We start from the raw sequence: 19,176 nt of genomic DNA, 5'->3' as shown, positions 1-19,176 counted from the left end.
AACTCAACAACATAGATAGGTGATCTATCTTTTGATACTCCTTGGGACGAGATTCCTTTAGGAAGTCAGCTGTGTTAAGTTCACGTCCATGGATACCACTGCTAAGACCGAATTCTTCATTCCAAAGCCTTTCCCTGTGTACTTCTACATTGGAGTTTGTTGAATGGAAACATGTTTCTAAGTTTACCCATTATGCTACTGAACTCAAAATCAATTATTTGCATATATATCTTTTGACTTCTGTTGTTTTGTCAGGTCATATACAGAATTATAGCACCACAGAAAGGAAAAGAAGTTTGGGCTGAGAAGCTCTTATGTTCCCAAAATACGTAACCTAAAAGCAACTTTATACCTTAGTTATTTTAAGGGTGCTGATGAGAAAGAGCCAGAAAGACTGGTCCAGCTGTGGCTATTGTTTAAGTCTGGTCTGGGAGTTCCTGACCCCAGACCTCCACATGACTGCTTTCTTCCAGACAAAACCTATAGGGCTCTTTCCCACCACTGGACATTCAGCGTCTAAGGGTTGTGACCTTGGGGCAAAGTAGATTTCCTAAGTCTTGATTCTGTCACCTACATCACAGTGACAGTTCCCTCGAAGAGCAAGTTGGAGGATTACAAGAGAAAAAATGGGAGCCCTTAACCCGGGCAGGCACCTGGCACAAAACAGAGGCTCAAAGACCTAGTTGCCTTTGTGACCCATGGGAAAAGAGAATGGGGCTTTTTCTACCCTCAACTGAAAGCAAAACTTCATCTATCCTTAATCTTTTCTTTTTGCCCTAAATTTCCAAATTTATACCCAGTGGCAATTTGATATTTTTAAAATAAGTGGATAACTTGCTTCATCCCACATTTTTGTGATGTCCTGGTACCCACAGTTAGTACCTATCCTTTTCTGACAATAAAGTATGTTATAGGATACTCTCCATATTAGAGCAGACTTACTGTACTAGTGCCCCATCTGGCCTTCAGTTACTTTAAGAAAAAAAAAAATTATTTTTTTTTTCTCTACTCCCAACATGGAGCTCAAACTCATGACCCTGAGATCAAGAGCCAGCCAGATGCCCCATGAGGAAGCAGATTTTTTTTTTATTTGTAAAATTTCTTTAAGATAAACTTTTTTTTAAAGTAGGCTCCATGCGCAACGTGGGGCTTAAATTGACCACCCTGAGATCAGGAGTCACATGCTCTACCTACTGAGCCAGCCAGGTGCCCAATCCCAATAATGAACTTTTGATAAAGGTAGCTAAAAGTGTTTTCCAACTTGGCAGATACCTATTTATTCTGCTCACCGAACAATGAAGACAGAAGAAAGTGGCTCTGTTAATTTCAGATGGCAAAAAGTCCAGATTTGAGACTTCATATATAGATAGGTACACCTATTTCTCATATGAGCAAATTTTGGAATGTAGGAGGTAGAACATAATATATAAATATGAAAAGCAAACAATGCCCTTCTAAAAGTGGATCCCTTTTCTTTACTGAAAAACATCCTTACACATCAAGATTTCATTGCAATATATATGAAAAGCCCCAAGCCCTAAAATACTAATATGCAAAGACTTGCCTACTGATATAAAATATGTTCACAAAACCAATCAGCAAGAAAGAAAAATCTTTCAAATTGAGGAAACCCTTTCATAACACAACCCCAAATTAGGGGATTATAAATAACTGAAATGTGTAGCACTAGAGAAGTAAATTCAAAGTTGCCTGTGAGTGGCCATGTACAACAGGATTTAATTGACAAAGTTTGGTTTATAAAATATATTACATTTTTTTCCTCAGGCAAAATTAGCAACAATCTGGAATAATTCAGATTTATTATGGGATAATTGTCATTGTTTAAATTTGTGGCAATATGAAAAAATGGCCCAGAGCCCATTTGGCTTTATCTAGCAGATGGAAGAAACCATCCTAGGGCAATAGTTTTCAAAAACAGTGTAGCTGACAAAGGTTTAAAAGGGCCCTACTTAGTGATAATTACATGAATTAAAGTGTTCCATAGAAAACTCTCATCTGTTTTCCTTTCCTGGTTTTTCTCAGTCCAACCATATCTACTTGTTGGTCCTTCAAATGCAGGGTGCCTTTGTATCCCAAATGCTGTCAGTGTTTTTCCCCCACCTAAGTTTTCATTTCAAAGAACATACTTTGAAAGTCTGGAGGTAAAAGTGGGGGGAGAGGGATAATCATGCCACTTCCCCGCCCAATTAGCATATATTGCAGAAGAGTTTTCCTGTGTTGAAATTAACATGCTTTCGTAATGAGTAACATCTTAGTGATAGGGTTTCAATAAATTCAACGTACATTAATACAATCTGGCAGGCAGAGAACTGAAATTAGGACTTAGTTACCTCCTAAAGTCTCATTTCTATAACCAAAAAGGCTGCTTTATCAGTTCTAACAGTTATGCTGGGATTTATTCTTCAGTTAATTCCAATTTTTATGTTAATAACATTTTATTCCAAAAAAAAAAATTTAGCTCATCTCATGGCTCATGAACTTGTAGAACAGGAGCAAGATAAATTCCTGTTTTAGACAGAAAATAGACCACAATAGTTAAATGGACTTTGTTTAATTCATTCACTGAGACACCTGCAATTGCAAAAACTCCCAGTGTATGCTATTTTCCTACTAACCTGGGGAAACAACTTTGTGTGCTTTATCTTTTTTCCACTCAAATTGGCTCATCAAAAATGAATTGAAATTTGTAAAATTATCCAATAGAAGGTACATAATTTAAAACATCCTAGAGAAATGATGTGTTACCAGTGATGTACAGTTTTAAAAAACTCAGCCACAAAAAAAGTCAAAGCTAAAAACAAGATTTTTACTATGAATCAGTGCTTCTATTACCCTTCTGAAAGAAGTTATATTTTAATGTGATGTAAAGGCAAAATTGAAGTTTTTTTCTTTAAATTAAACACCTAATTTGTCCCTAAAATTACAAAGAATCAAAGTCTTTTACAGGTCAAGTGCAGTAAACTAAAATGTCCTTTCAGCACAAAGCAGCACTAGAGAAAGTTATAGATGGGAGTTGACTAGTTTTGCAGTGGCTGCTCCATCAGTAACAGACAGACATCAGACGGTATCCATCCAGAGCACAGACACAACTACAAAGTGGATGCGAAGAATGTGTCACACACTTGGCTGATATATGTCCTTTGTCTTTGTATCTTTCTACTTTGAAGTGGACTTTTTAAAAGTTTAAATCAGGTTACATAAGTTGGCTGCTTAAATAACAACATGATGAGGTATGAAAGCTCTGAATATCCCTAACATTCAGCAGGATTTACCAGAGATGTATGATAACCTGTCAGGGGAACTTCCAAATAGTTACATTTTGGGGTTATAATGAATTCTAGAAGAGGACAAGATTAAAGAGGTTTAAAAGGGTATTCTTTAAAACAGAAGTGAGCAACTTTTCTTTCAGAATTCATTTTGAACAGTATATCAACAAAAAAATCTTCTCTGATAGTGTGTCCCAACATTGAGTCAAGATGGCCAACTAGCACCAAGAAGTCGTATTGAACTCAGTTGCAGTTCTCTTGGCAATTAGGCTTATTTTTTCATTCCGGTCCAAGCACAAATGTGGATCACTGAAGACAGTACTGGAAGCGCCAGTTGCAGGTACATTGCAGTTATCATTAAATGAGCCAGAAGTTAGAAACTTTTTATTTTATGGGGAGTTGACTGGGCAGTACTAGTAGGAGATGAAATGATTAGGGAACATGAGGTTATTAAAAAAAAAAAAAATTACTGCCCTTATTTGGGTTGAACAGGTTATGTTGAGAAGATGATTATTTAAGATAAGGATGCTACATTAAAGGGATCATATATGCAGCATGAATACATTAGAATCCAGCTGCACCTGGCTAAGAAAAAAAAGTTTCCCTAAGTAACCTTTATTTAGTAAAAGTATGTGTTGTCTGCCAGTCACAGAGGGGAAAAGCACCTAGGGTAAACTCCAATTTAATGAGGACCTTGATCAGGACCACAAAGCCTGAAACATTTGTTTTAATGCAGAAACACAGCCTCTAGTCACACTGGTTGAGTCTGGGAAAATTGGAGGGATTTTTTGTGTTTTCTTTTTTTACTTTTTTATTGAATTACAGGATATTGTTTCGATTACTAAGGATTCTAAATCTTCATACCAGCATTAGAATCGAACCACTTCCATATCCTAAGACACATAAGACCAAAGAGAAGCAATAGCCATACAAATTAATATGTGCCCCTCTCCTTTCTGCTCTAAGGGAATCTTCAAACCAGTATCACATTTAAGAGTCAAAGTGTTAATTCTTCAGCATTCCTGACAACTAGAAAGCACATTCACTGAAGGCTGAAGGTGAGGGAGCGGATGGTTTTAACTTTAATATCTGTGAAAAATGGCGCCAATAGAGGAAAGAAAACCATCCAGTCTCAGTAAGGATTAATGCAAATTTGGCTAGAAAAGCCACCAGGTAATCCAAGGGTTCACTGTGGAAGAACTCATGAGAAGTACTCTGAAGTGTACACAACAGGTCTAAACATCTCCCTTGTTGCAAGTAGTTGTGTGAAATTCAAGATAAAGGTTTAGTCTCATCTTTTAATATCAGTGTTTTTCCCCACTTTAAAGGGAATGAGGAGGAGTCCTCTTTTTCCCCCACAAAGAAAGGGAGCCACATTAATATGTGTATAATCCCATGACTCTTATAATATATAAGTGCGGATCTCCAAAGCCTAGGGATTTTCCATAAGAGTGGGCCGTTCTGGTTACCCTTTTTATTAGAAGGGTATTCCACCACAGAGAGCCAGAGGTTTTCCAGATGTGTGTAAGAGAGCAGGTGCGCAAGGCAAGCAAATGAGCGCAAACAGTATTATGGAAAACATTTGAGAAGTTAGCTCCATGAGGACTGTGGGCTCCACAAGAGGACTTGACTGGGTAGCCTGGTCTGACACAGGAACATGAAAGCAGAGTATTGCTTCAAAGCTGGAAACCTTCCATAGGAGCCTCACACTGCTGGAAGATGTACTGCTGCTGGCTAAGGTCAACCTGGGGTGCAATGCTGCTGTCCTCATCCTCGGTCCCGAAGTAATGCTCGATAAGATCAAAGGCCTTCTGGTAGATCTCCTGGTTTTCATGACTCTGTAAGAACTCAATTTTATCCAGACCTAGAATGGAATAAAGAAAAATCTGTGTGTGAATACATATGTTTTTTTGTATGTATCTGTTGGAAATGCCAACGAAATTGTATTGTGCCATCTCTCCTTTCCTACTGTAAAGGAAGATTTTCTCCTCTACTTCTATCTTTAGTATTTTTTAACAGCACAGAAAATATCACTGGGATTACATCTGAATGCTAGTATTACAAACTGACATCTTAAATACATATGCAAGCAATAACCAGATGCAACTTCCATAACGGTCTTCACATCATCCAGTGTCCGAGGCCAGCAGCAGAAGTATTCCTTTTGAACTGTATCTATGACCTAATTAATTCTTGGCTCTGATCCAAGTTCAGAGCTTTTGAATATGTCAACAAACGAATATGACATCCTTAATATAACAGCCAGAATCAATTTCTACTGCATAATCTAAGAAGTCCAACTGAAACAATTAGCCAACATATTCCCTTTACTAAGTTTGAGCCCATCAGAGCTAGGTTTTGCTTTTACTTGCAGGCATAAGCAAGCTGACTGCTATAGCAATACTGGAAATAAATGTTACTATTGCTCAAAGGAAAAAAAAATACATATTCTTATATATCACATTAAAATACATATACATAAAAAAATTAACAAGTTACTTCTGTGGAGAAAAATCTCCAGGTACAGGAACATTTTCCTTTTTTATACATTTCAAAATATACTAAGTAGGTATAGCTTTTTTTTTTTTTTTTTAAGATTTTATTTATTTATTCATGAGAAACACAGAGAGAGAGGCAGAGGAAGAAGCAGGTTCCCCATGGAAGCCTGCTGCAAGACTCGAATCCCAGGATCCAGGGAACACAACCTGAGCTGAAGGCAGATGTTCAACCACTGAGCCACTCAGGTGCCCCAGGTGTAGCTTTTATAATCAGGATTTTTTTTAAATGGTAAATAGTTAAAATCATTTTGGAAAACAGTTCTGCATTATCTGGTAAATGAAGAAGAACATACCCTGTGATCCCTAATTCCAATCCTAGGAATAAACAAACCCTAGAGTAGTGGTTGAAAACCACTATGGTTTTGGCTATGCATTAAAATCACTTACGAAACTAAAAGGTTAATATACATTAGTAATCTAATGATGAAGAGTACAGTTAACACTGAGATTGGAAGAATGAAGAAAACAAAAGGCACATATTGAACCTTCAAGATGAAACTTTTAGAGTCAGGAACACTTTAAGAACACAAGAATTGGGAGACACAATCCAAAATGCAAACTCTAAATCTTACAAGAGAAAAGATTTTCTGCCAGAACAGAATCTGGCATCATCTACAGTAGATGCAGATTTTCTTGAGGCTCAGATGGAGTAGTAAAAATTCAAGAGTACCCACGAGGGCAAGCAAGCAGAGTCCAGGAACTGGGAAGATCCTTAGGGTCCAATGGCTAAATTGAAGGGTACTCACTTCTCTTCACAATTAATGCATATTCTTTTCCAGTTCTGCCTATTAAACAGTATTATTCATAGAACAAATTTTTCAAATGAGTTTGCACTCACTGACAGATGTAGACAAGTCAGAAAAGCAAGAAGAAAATAATTTTAGGACATCTATTAAATACACTATCTTACCATATGCTTCTTCAATCAAAGCGCAGTAAGGGTTAATGCCAGTGCCATTCCTTTTGGCTTCTTGTTCTCCAAGCCTCAGGATATTTTCCAAGCCATTTAGGGCAACCTGTACAATCTTAGAGTCCATGACTGTGAGGAGATCACAAAGTGGCTTGATACAACCGAGTTCTACGAGGTACCTAAATTAATACAAGGAATAATTTAGTTAAAGCTTTCAATTTCATAAAACTTTTATGAGATAAGTGGGTCATCCTCCAACTGTAGAAATAAAAATAAGCACCCATTCAACCTAACTGGCTACATCTTCTCACAAAGCTACAAATACATGAAACAAAACCAATTCTCTAATACCATCTCCATTTATCCCCCTCCAACGTTAACTGGACTCCAAGAAACTTAATACTCTTACTCTGAATATGAGCAACTCATCAAAACAGTATACTTTTGGCTAATTTCATTTTTGTTTCTGTAGGTAGCCACACCTCTGAAACAGGTGCTAAAGCCACCATAGACCCAAAAGGCCAATTCTATTTTGTACAAAGAACTCTTAAAATCCCCAAAAAACAAATAATTTAAAAATGGTCAAAAGATCTCATGGCAAATAAAATATGAAAGATACACAACGTTAATATATATCATCAGGGGACTGCAAATTAAAACAGCTTCTTAACCGACCTGGGTGGCTCGGTCGTTTAAGAAGCTGCCTTCATCCCAGGTCATGATCCTGGGGTCCTAGGACTGAGCCCTGAGTCAGGCTCCCTCCTCAGTGTGGAGTCTGCTTTTCCTCCTGCACCGTCCTCCGCAACATCCCCGCTCATGCGCATGCTCCATTTCTCTCACTCTCCAATAAATAAAAATCTTTAAAAAAAAAAAATGCCACATCTATTAAGATGCAAAACACAACAATACCAAATGCGGACAAGAATGAGGGCCAACAGGAACTCTCATTTTTTTGCTAGTGGAACTACAACACAAGATAATCACTTTGGAAGGTGGTTGGCAGTTTTTTGCAAAGCTTTCCATACAATCCAACAATCACGCTGTGGACATTTACCCAACTGAGATGAAAACTTAGGTCCATGCCAAAACCTGTACACATTTATAGCAGCTTTATCCATAATTCCAAAAAAAACCGTAAGTAACCAAGATGTTCTTAAATAGGTAAATGGATAAACTGTAGTGTATCCAGACAATGGGTTATTATTCACTGATAAAAAGAAATAAGCTGTGAAAAGACATGAAGGCAATTTAAACATACTAAGTCAAAGAAGCCAGTCTGAAAAGACTCCATGCTATGTGATTCCAAACATGACATTCTAGAAAAGACAAAACTTTTACAAAGACAATAAAAAGTGGGGTGCCTAGGTGGCTCAGTTGATTAAATGTCTAACACTTGATTTTGGCTCATGTCATGATCTCAGGGTCATGAGATTGAGCCCTGTACAGATCAGGTTCTGTGGTTCTGTGGTGGGTGTGGAGCCTGCTTAAGATTCTTCCCCTCTGCTCTTCTCCCCCCCTCCCTAAAAAAAAAAAAAAAAAAGACAATAAAAAAATATAGTGGCTGCCAGGGATTTGGGGGGGGGGGGGGTAAATGAGTAGTAATGAGGATTTTTTAGGGCAGTAGAACTATCCTGTATATCACAACAGTGGTAGAAATAGGACATGCATTCACCATAACCTATAAGATTATACAATACAAAAAGCTTTCAGCTCAGGAACACCTGGGTGGCTCAGCGGCTGAGTGCCTGCCTTTGGCCCAGGTCATGATCCGGGAGTCCCGGGATTGAGTCCCACATCAGGTTCCTTGCATGGAGCCTGCTTCTCTCTCTGCCTATGTTTCTGCCCCCAACATCCCCCTCCCCCCACCCACGTGTGTGTCTGTCATGAATAAATAAAATCTTTAAAAAAATAAAAATAAAAAGCTTTCAGCTCAGCTCATGATCTCAGGATGCTGGAATCAAGCCCTGCACTGGACTCCTCACTCAGTGGGGAATCTGCTTTTCTGCCTCTATCCCTCTGCTCCTCCTCCACTTGCACTTTCTCTCTCTCTCTCTCTCAAATAAATTAATCTTTAAAAACAGAAACCAAGCTTTATTTATGATGATAAACATTAGTTGCAAATTTGGAAAACACAGAAAAGTATAAAGAAAAAATACACAGAGATTAACCACCACTATTATACCCCAATATTCCTTCCTCTGTGCTCTCATTTTTTAATTTTTTTTATTTTTATTTATTTATTTACTTACTTATTTATTTATTTATTTATTTATTCATGAGAGACAGAGAGAGAGAGAGGCAGAGACACACAGGCAGAGGCAGAAGCAGGCTTCATGCAGGGAACATGATGCGGGACTCGATCCCGTGACTCCAGGATCACGCCCCAGGCCAAAGGCAAGCGCCAAACCGCTAAGCCACCCAGGGATTCCCTGTGTCCTCATTTTTATGAAGGGTACCCACCCACCATCTTCCCCAGTTACCTCTGACTCTTCCCTTTCCTTGCTACTTAAAGCCTGCCAGCAAGTCCTACAGAACTTTCCTTCCCCTCCTGAGATCCATATCTCATGCTACCATCTTAATCCGGGCTGTATACTAACTACTGCAATGGCATCTTAATTGCTCTTTCCTCCTCAAAATACTATGTTCTTATACTATTCTCAAAGTTAAAGACAATGAGTCTAATCAATACTCACGACTAAGGCCTTCATCCCAGTTTCCAAAACCCACCAATTCTTAATTCCTCATCTTGCAAAAGCATAACCTATAGCAATATTGATTTGCCTCTTCCAATAACATTACCTGTGCACATTCCCTCACACCCTCATACTATTTGCTCTCCTCCACAATAACCAAACTTCTACCCAATGGCAAGTTTCATCTCTTCCATGAAACTTTCTCTAATTCAAGGCAATATTCTTCCTAAGAACCTATGTATTAGCATTTGATTATATTTAACCTAAAAATTATGGGTATTTCCTAAGTTACTCTAATTGATTCTTCCATCTAAATCTTCTCTATTGAATAAGAATAAGCAAAATCACACAGATGCCTTTTGTCAGTGATAAAGTCAGTTTATTTTCTGTGATCTGGACTGTAATAATTTTGTAATAATTTTTCAACTCTTCATCTGGTTAAGAAGAAACTGCTAGGAGATTGATCATGAACTTCATTAATATAAGTAGCTATACTGAATTTTAAAAAGGAATAGTAAGTAGCCTTTCCACTCTTCTCTAAACAGAGCAAAATACCCTTGAATACTTTCTGATGAAATCTACCACAGTATTTTAGGAATGTTTTAGAAATATGTATATAAGTTTAAATATTACAATTAAGAAACCGTATTATAACTTCTACATTACTGCTATTACTGGGATAAATGCCATTATCAGTGGTGGCATATTTATAATCATAATACCCCAGAACCAGAACTAGAATCTTGGGAGGTTGAAAAAGACCTTAATCTCATACAAACTGCTTCTGAAGACCACTAGAAATCTTCCTTGAAAACCCGTCCATGATGAAGTTTACCAAAATAGCTATTTGCAGTGTTAATCTATTTTAAAAATTTTATTATTTTAGGCACAGAGTTATCTTCTGTACCTAATCAACTTCTGAAATGTTAGGACTACCTTTTACATTTTTAAACTCCAAACAGAGCACTAAAAACTAATATTGGTTAAGTGCTGACATTTAACCCACAAAGCAACAATATGAGAAATTGCTTTATTTTTCTGATATTATATATAAGGAAGGCGTTACTATTGCAACACTCGTGTAACTCCTCATCTGAATTCCCCATAAAGAAAGTTAAGGCAGGCTAGGAAGAGTCTAAGTTCCATTTATCTTTTCATCATTGATCTTTTTCTTTAAATCTGAAATACTGAATGTCCATAATTTAGCATTTAATTATATGATGTTCCTTTAAGGAACTGATTCCTGTCCATTTTTTTGCCTTCTATAGCTATTAAAATTATAAGCCACCCAAGAGGCCATTTAAGTCTCAAGCTAATACAGCTTTTTTTGCAGAGTATTAATAGGACTTTCAGGAGACACTGCCTCTAGTGAATTTGGCATTTTATTCTAAGATAAACCTCTTTTAAGTCTCATCAAATTCTATTAAAATACCTAAACTAAAAATAGCAAGAGTTAGATGCTAAAGTTGGACTCCAAGGATTCTACAAGTAACCTGCTACACTAAGATTTTTCTGACCAAAAAACTCCAGAGTAGGCCAAACAACTGGTTATAAATAACTTCTTTCAAACTTCAACTGTGCTTTCTATTATCCTGGAATTATTTCAGCAAGAAGGAATGGGAGAATTAAATACACATTTGAGTCTAGTTATGAAACTCAGAACAATCTTCCAAGAGGTTAGAATTGAGCACTCATAACTAGTAGACATAATTTTTTTTTAATTTACTAGATGCTACCTGGCTAGTACTTACTTGATCTGTTCAGCTGACCCTCCAGAAGTTGCATTTGTGATGGCCCAAGCTGCTTCTTTCCTTGTCCGAAACTCGGCAGTTTGTAATATACTAATGAGGGCTGGGAAAATGTTGGCATCTATCACAGTCTGAAATTAAGTAAAAAATTAAATGAAAAAGGAAATTACAAAATTTGTAAAAGTGTTCATGATACTAATTATAACTTTTCAGGTAGCTTTCCTAATGATACCTCTCCCCCGGGTTAAAAATTAACTGGAAGGAGTTTAAGTCCTCTTACCCCTAACCTTTCAACCATACTTGATTATCACTGGTAACATCCTCCCTGGAGTCTGGGATTTTATAATCTCCTAATTTTTTCCCTGAGTTCTTTTCTTTGTTGTCTCTTGTTTCATTCACAGTAACAAATTACAAAAGTTCTATTTTGTGTTCTCTGTTAGTCTCATTTCTTTCACAGCATCCAACTCTGACTTGTGTATTATAACCATCCAGTCCTCACTTCTGGGTGCTCCACCCCAAGATGGCCAAAAGCTTGCTTTAGATCTGCTATCCACTTCAAACATCATCCACCCTCTCTATGTAAGTTCTCCTTCTCAAACCTCTCTTTTTGTATATTTACTTATTTATTCTAAATTTCATCAGTCACTAAGTCTCCTTTACATTCTCAATTTAAAACATCCCGAGCCACCTTTTCCCTTCCCCTTTTAGCATTGCCTTGATCCAATTCCAACCCACCACCTCCCACCAGATTACCAGCATAGCCTGTAGTTGGACAGAGTACTTTTACTCACTCCTCATATATGAACACTAAAACAGTCTGCCTCAAATTATGTCCCTCATTTTTCTCCTTAGCTCAAAAACCTAAAATGAATTCATATCATTTCCTAAATCCAGAAACCGACAAATTCTACATAGGAGCCTGACAGCAGGCAATCAACTATAGCTGAAATCACCTCATATGAACTGTTATAGCTATCAATCTTAGTCCCTGGCAGCATTCTGGCTTTTTGTTTGTTTCAAGTTTTTATTTAAATTCTAATTCGTTAACATGCAGTGTAATATTGGTTTCATGAGCAGATTAGTGATTCATCAACCATGCTTTCCTGATCAAGAACTCTATCATACTAGTGAAGGAAGCCAACAAAGTCTAGTGGAAAGACATGTCCTCTTGATCCTGTCATTTACTAGGGCTGCCCTTGAGCAAATCACTTTATTTCTCTCATCCTTAGTTTCATCAAATGAGAATATTAGATGAGATAACCTCTATGGTTCCACTCTGCTCAAAGTCCCATAGGTCTGTGTTTTATTTTTTATAACCAGTTGTTTAGCCTTTCTCATGGCCTATGCTGAATGCTTTGGCCCACTGCTTGCTTTTATCTTCCATTTGGGTTACCCTCCCATGTAATGTAAGAACAAAATTAAATGGCGGATAACCATTTAGAGAAATATGGGTCCCCAAAGGTTTTATGAAAAACTAAAGTTATCTAATACATGGGTCCACTAGAAAAAAAATGTTTTACTTGGCAAGAATAAAGCCAATCTGTTTAGTATAAAGATCATCAAAACATTTTGAAAATTTAAGACCCTCTGTCTTGTCTTAGCAAATCATCAAATATTAAAGGCAGAGGGAAAAACCAAGATCAAAGTGTAAGTTTCAAAAATCTGAACTTCTGTAAGGTAGGATTAAAAAAAAAACAACAATAAAAAGTAGTAAACTATACAAGATAAGAATGTTGGAAGTTAATGATCTCCAAGGCAATAATGAAAAACAAATTTAAGGCTAACTGAAAAAAAAACTAAAACTTGCCAATAAAAAATAGAAGAAAAAAGGACATGCTATGGGATTACCTGGATCTGTGCTCTATTTCCAGCTGTGATATTAGATATTGTCCAACATGCTTCCTTTTTGATAGATTCCTTTGGGCTACTCAGCAAATGCAATAAACTCTGCAAAGCTGAGCAATTCAAAATTACCTAAAAGGAAAAGTTTCAAACTTAATCTCTTTTGATCCAAAAAGAAGTAAATGTTTTTAACTCATTTTAGGAACAATATAAGCAAAGAAATAAGGTCTGTCCTTGAAATTTTAGAAATAAATAACTTTATATATGTAGAAAAGTATTCAGTGCCCATAAGAATTAATTTCTAAGATTATTAAAGTTTTGTGATACATATTACAACTGTATAACTGCTCCTTCATAAGGCATAATAATGTGTCCCTTCATCTTCCTTTCCCTACAGAATATTAAAGGTCTTTTGAATGGGTAAATATATCAAGCGGCCAGAAATTCAAAAGTGGTCTCAGATTTTTTAAGTCTCTGATAACATTCTACCCAGTAGTCAATCAACAAATACATACTTAAAGAAGTATGCCAGGTGCTTTAGAGGACACAAGGATAAAAAGGATATGTCCTCAGCTATCAAACAGCTTACAAAGATGAGGGAGAACGTGACACACACGAAGGAGATCTACTCTACCAAAACTAAAATCATAAAGTTATAATGATTGAAATAATATGTGGTGGCTCAAGAATCAATCACTGAATAACAGAACAGATATCTCATCCAGAAATAAATGCAGGTAATTATAAGTAATTAAATATATAATAAAGTTCTATCAGAGATTAACTAGGTGAAAAACTTTTATTTATTTATTTTTAGTTTTTTATTTTTGTGAGAGAGCAAGTGAGCGTGCATGAAGTGGGGGGCAGAGGGAGAAACAGACTCCCCACAAGCTGAGCAAGGAGCCCCATATGTGACTTGATCCCAGGACCCTGGGATCATGACCTAAGTCCAAGGCAGACGCTTAAACAACTGAGCCACCCAGGCACCCAACTTTTTATTTTAGAGAAGTATTTTTTTCAGAGTCAATTCTTAACCAATTACCAAAATAAACCCACAACCAATTTAAAGAGTAAACCTAAAAACCACACAATAAAAATAGAAGACAGTATCAATAAATAGCTGGTTTTGGGATAGTGAAGGACTTTCCAAGCATAAAAACAATGGAAGAAACTACAGGGAGACCATAATAGAAATATTTGAACGTCAAAAAAATACAAAAATTAAAATGCACACTACATAGTATTAAAAAAATTGCAACAGGTAAGATGGTTGTTGTCTTTAATATGTAAATTGTTAAAAGAAACTAAAATTTTAATACATTACCTACCTCACAAATAAAAGAAATACACATTAAAATGAAGCCATTTTTTGCCTATTTAATTCATACAGCTCAAAAATTAAACATGGTTAAAGAAACACAATCTTAACAGTATTCAAAGATACTACAAAAGCAATTTTTAAAAGCCAAAGATGTGATCTAGAAAATAAACATGTCAAAAAATAATAAAAAAAAAACACTGTCTTTAACTTGTGACTTGGTATGGAGTAGTCAGGAAAAAAGACTGCGGCGGTGAGGGGAATGCCTTAAAACACGGATAGGATGTTACAAGCAAAGAGGGAGGACATAGCAGATAAAGGCTAGAAATGAAAAAGTGCTGAGACAAGCTACCACAAAATACCAAAATATGGAAGAGTTCTGTACCCCCAAAATTAACAGTAGGCTACAAGAAAGAATGCAACTAAAATCTTCTTGAAGTACAAATTCTTTAGTCTTTCAAAGTTCTTTATCTCAGTCATTAAAGAACTTCATTGTTTCTGAGATGAAAGTAGTATGAACAAGGTTGTTTTAGGAAATATTAAGCTGTAATTAGGAGGAGTCAACTGAGGGAATAAAATGCTGGTGAGAAAAGGAAGACAAATTAGGTGGATATAGCAACCCCTTCTGTGAGAGAAAACATGTGCCAACTAAGGGTAAGCAGATAAGGATACCAAAACACTGAAAGTCAAGAGCTGGTGACTGTGCTATACAAGGTGTGAGAGATGGAAACACCAAATATGACTGCAAAGTTTCAACAGGGAGTGAATAGTTACCTCATTAATTGAAATGGGGGAAAAAATAAAGACTTGGAAGCAGCTTTCTGGGGGAAAGAAGATCAACTGTGAGAGACACAAATGTGAGACATGCAAGCAGACTATTGGAGATCCAGGAATAGAACTTAAGGGACATCAGAACTAGATGTAGACAGAACTTCATTCATTCAGTAGTTTTTGAGTCCTTACACATTGTGCCAGAACTCCTAAGACTACAGAAGGACAAAACTGAACAACATTGACTCCGGTCTCCCACTAGAAGCTGGCAATCTCATAATTAGACAGTTACGGTACAGTGTGATCCGTGCTATGACAGATGAAACAAAAGGCAGCACTTAAGAGTGTGGTAGCAACAAGGCTTCTCAGAAAAAATAATATTAACAGGATATTAATATGATTAATTAAGACCTGAAGAATGAGGCGACATTCAAAGCAGAGTATGGATCCATGTAAGGAGTGGTTAGAGCAGGGATGGGGACGTGGGAGTTACGTTCGGTACAGAGGGAAGCAAGAGTGTGTTAAAACTTAGGGATGAGTGTGGTCACAGAGAATCCAAGGAATAAACATAGAAAAACCACAGAGCATAGCATAGGGAAAGACAGAAACTTTTTTTTTTAATTTAAAAATTTAGAAAGTATAAAGGACTATATTAAAAAAAAAAAACAAACCTTTCCATTCCTGTATCCCAGCAACCCACGTCTCTACAGAGACAACCAATGTTACTAGTTTCCTGTGTCTCCTTCCAGATAAATTTTATGCAAATATAATTAAGCATATATGTTGTTTTCTTCTCCTCTCCTCCCTGCCTCCTTTTATATAAATAGTAAAGATCCTACACACTATTCCGCCCCTTGTTTTTCTTTTTAAATGACAGAACCTGGAGATATTTCTGTAGCAGTGCTCAACAGTTTCTTCATTCTGGTGCATAGCATTCCATTAAACAGGTGCCAGATTTTAAAGGATCTTAAAAACCCTCTAAGGACAATAGGAGACCATAAAAAATTATAGGTAAGAGAATGACATGATGAAATTTGCATTTTACAAGCATCCTTCTGGTGATACAGGAATGCAACAAGAAATGTCTGAACTAAGCACTACAAGGGATGATTAGAGACAGCACCTAGTGACTAATGAGAAAGGTGGAAGAGGAATAATCCAGCTAATGTCCAAGTTTTTGCTGTGGTCAACTGTTGGTGTTGTTCACCGAGGTAAAATAAATAAGCAGAGGTGCAAGCATATCAAGGAAAATAATGAATACCATTCTGGACAGCATATATTTAAAATAAATATTAGAGCTGGAAGATACCTTCAAGTACAAATCCAAATTTTAGAAATTAGAAAAGTGAAGACATTAAATGCCTTCCTGCAGGTCAGGGCTGGTTAAGCAAGAACTAAGGGGAAAACCTAATTCTCAATTTCAATCAGGCTGCCCCAGGGTGATGGTTGAAGTTACACATAATATCAGTGAATAATTATCCCCTCCAGGGCATAATCCCACAAACAAGAAAGAACAGGAAGAGGAACTTGCTAAGGAGAAATGATCAGTGAAGCAGAAGACCAAAAACACTTCAAAACCATGGAAACCTAGGAAACGAATTTTAAAGACAATGCCAGTATATCTGAGAGATAAAGAAAAAAGCTAGAACAGCCCACTGTGAATGATATATCTTGATATAGAAGCTGAATAGGGGAGGGGGGGGTGACATTAAGAATAAGAGAAAATCCTCTTCACATAGGAGACTAACCACGTACAAAAAAGGGGAAGTTACTAGAAATGAGACAAAGATGACAGAGAAGGATGCTACCGGAGGCTTCCGGTGCTCACAAGAACCACTTCAAGTAAAAGGAGTAGTGGGAAAATAAACTTGACTAACAAAGGGTAAGTTCTATCCAGGGGAAGCCAAAATTGCTATAAACAACAGGTCAAGAGAGAGCCAGTGAAGGTAATGAATAGTAGCTGCTAAGGCAACATTTTTAACAAACATTAATGAAACAAAGTGACAATTCTCCCTAGTAACATAGAGTTAAATACTGTAATAGAAACAATCACAGGGTTCAATGTACTGTGTCTTACTGAAAAAAATAGTTACATTTACTCATACCTGCGTCTGAATATCATCTCCTGTGACAATGTTTCCCACAGCCCGCAAAGCAGGAGAAACCACTTTATAATCATTATGCCTGCAACCATGAAAAGAAATGTTAATCCAACAGTTTTATCCCTAGTCTCTCTTCCTTAGGACTGAAATCCAAACCAAATAATGTGATGGGACTTTAGAGCACAAAGGTATCTATGGTGGTTTTTAAGGAAATGCTATGAGGTTGTGTTTGGTATCCCCTGGAAGACCTATCTTACTCTTTATTTAGTATTTCTGGATAAAGACTACAAATCTTTCTTAATAATCTTTCCCAGGTATTCCATCACCTGGATTCCAAAGATCTCCCTGTCGTTCTTTAATATAGTTTTCACTTCCTCTTTATGACTTATTTTTAAAGAGAGCTGGGTGGGGGGGCGCATGGGGTAGAGGGAGAGAGAATCTTAAGCAGGCTCCATGCCCAGCAGAAAACCTGATGCAGGGCTCCATTTCATGACCCTGAGGTTCATGACCTGAGCCAAAATCAAGAGTTGGATGCTCAAATGACTGAGCCACCCAGGCACCTTAGGAATGACTATTTTTAGTGGCAATATGCCTTCTGCTCTCTATCCAGTGGTTGGTCTAAGGTCATTAATCATTAGCTGAATTACACAGAGCTTTCCAAATGTTCCTGCTGAAGGACTGCTCAAAGCAAAAGAATAAGCAGTTCTTTATAGAAGCCTCACAATAAACAGATCTGACATCAATATAAGTAACAAAAGAGAGCCGCCCAAAGCACATTAAGTCAGTATCACGTATTAGTTAAAATATTTATCAGCATCTAGAAAACTAATAAACTAATATAGGGACAAAAGAACAGACACACTTTAAGATATCTTACATCAAAAGCTCCACAAGTCTCCTACATACTCCTGCATCAATGACGGCTTGAATTTTATCATTAGGGCCATCTGACAGATATGAGAGGGCCCAGCAGGCATCAGCCAGGACATCAGTGTCACTGACAAATAACAACCAGGAAAGCACATTCAGACAGGGGGAAACCTGTAAAGGGAAGATGATACAATAATGAAATTCAACAAAATAAAAGCCAAAGTGAGGTGAGAAACTCTTAAAGGCAACCAGGCATACACATGTGGTTAACTTTGGGGGTGATTAATACTTCTAGAAACGGAGTAGCAAGTGGCCAAGTGGCATCTCCATCTTTGGGAATGCGGTCAGTGCCTTGCAGTTTACTTTAATGAGGTGGTCACAGACCAAGGAAAATAATTTCAGAGACTGAAGAATATACCAGTTCTCAGAGTGAGATTCCTTGTTGAAACAAACTTTCACAGGTGGTAAAGCTAAGAAATTCTGTGTTTTAGATACTTTGCTATGAACAAAAAAATGCTAGGTTTTAAGATTCATTCAGAGCTTTGTACACAGTCAGTGAAAATTTATCCCAAATTACACAAAAACAAACAACGAAAAACCCTATTTCTCTAGATAAAATTAAATATTAAACAGTTAAAATTCTAGCATTTTAAATTTTATGAAAAATTGTAATCCTTCTGTTCACATTAATATTTATTGAGTTCTACCTTGTCTGCCCATTTCCCACAGCATTATCCTTACCTTTGCAAATTCTGGAGGTGGACTTTTCCCTCTACAGAGATTAGACAAAGCCCATACTGCATTCCGGGTCATGGTCAGGCGGTTTTGCTTTGAAAATAACCTGTAAGCATGATGATACAATGGTAAACTCTGTAATGGATATTAATTACCTCATAGCATATCATAAATACTAAACCTAATGCTACTGATAAACATGTCTTTAAATAGCTTTTCTCCAGAATAATAAAGTTGAATTAATTCTAACAGCACCAATTCAGAATTTTGGCCCTAGAGTAAGACAGAGTCCCTGAAGAAATGATCTGAACAAGTTAGTAGGAAAATATCTGTAATGAAAAA

At 36.8% G+C, this 19,176-nt stretch overlaps 1 protein-coding gene across 3 annotated transcripts in view; it reads right to left on the bottom strand.

Moving 5' to 3' along the window:
- Positions 1-1,717: 1,717 nt before the first annotated feature.
- The window catches only part of KPNA1 (karyopherin subunit alpha 1), a 68,335-nt gene continuing 50,876 nt past the window's right edge, over positions 1,718-19,176 (bottom strand). For all 3 annotated transcript variants that reach the window (XM_041754891.1, XM_041754881.1, XM_041754901.1), the window contains 7 exons: positions 18,841-18,940; positions 18,107-18,270; positions 17,233-17,311; positions 13,045-13,170; positions 11,200-11,327; positions 6,756-6,934; positions 1,718-5,151 (listed from right to left, as the gene is read on the bottom strand). In XM_041754891.1, the coding sequence (XP_041610825.1) occupies positions 4,964-5,151; positions 6,756-6,934; positions 11,200-11,327; positions 13,045-13,170; positions 17,233-17,311; positions 18,107-18,270; positions 18,841-18,940 (964 nt within the window). In that variant the 3' untranslated portion in view covers positions 1,718-4,963. The remainder of the gene's footprint in view (positions 5,152-6,755; positions 6,935-11,199; positions 11,328-13,044; positions 13,171-17,232; positions 17,312-18,106; positions 18,271-18,840; positions 18,941-19,176) is intronic.

Source organism: Vulpes lagopus, chromosome 1 (genome assembly GCF_018345385.1).
Source record: "Vulpes lagopus strain Blue_001 chromosome 1, ASM1834538v1, whole genome shotgun sequence".
Classification (NCBI taxonomy): Eukaryota; Metazoa; Chordata; class Mammalia; order Carnivora; family Canidae; genus Vulpes; species Vulpes lagopus.
The sequence above is the reverse complement of the archived record's forward strand: the minus strand, read 5'-3'. Positions and strand labels throughout refer to the sequence as shown.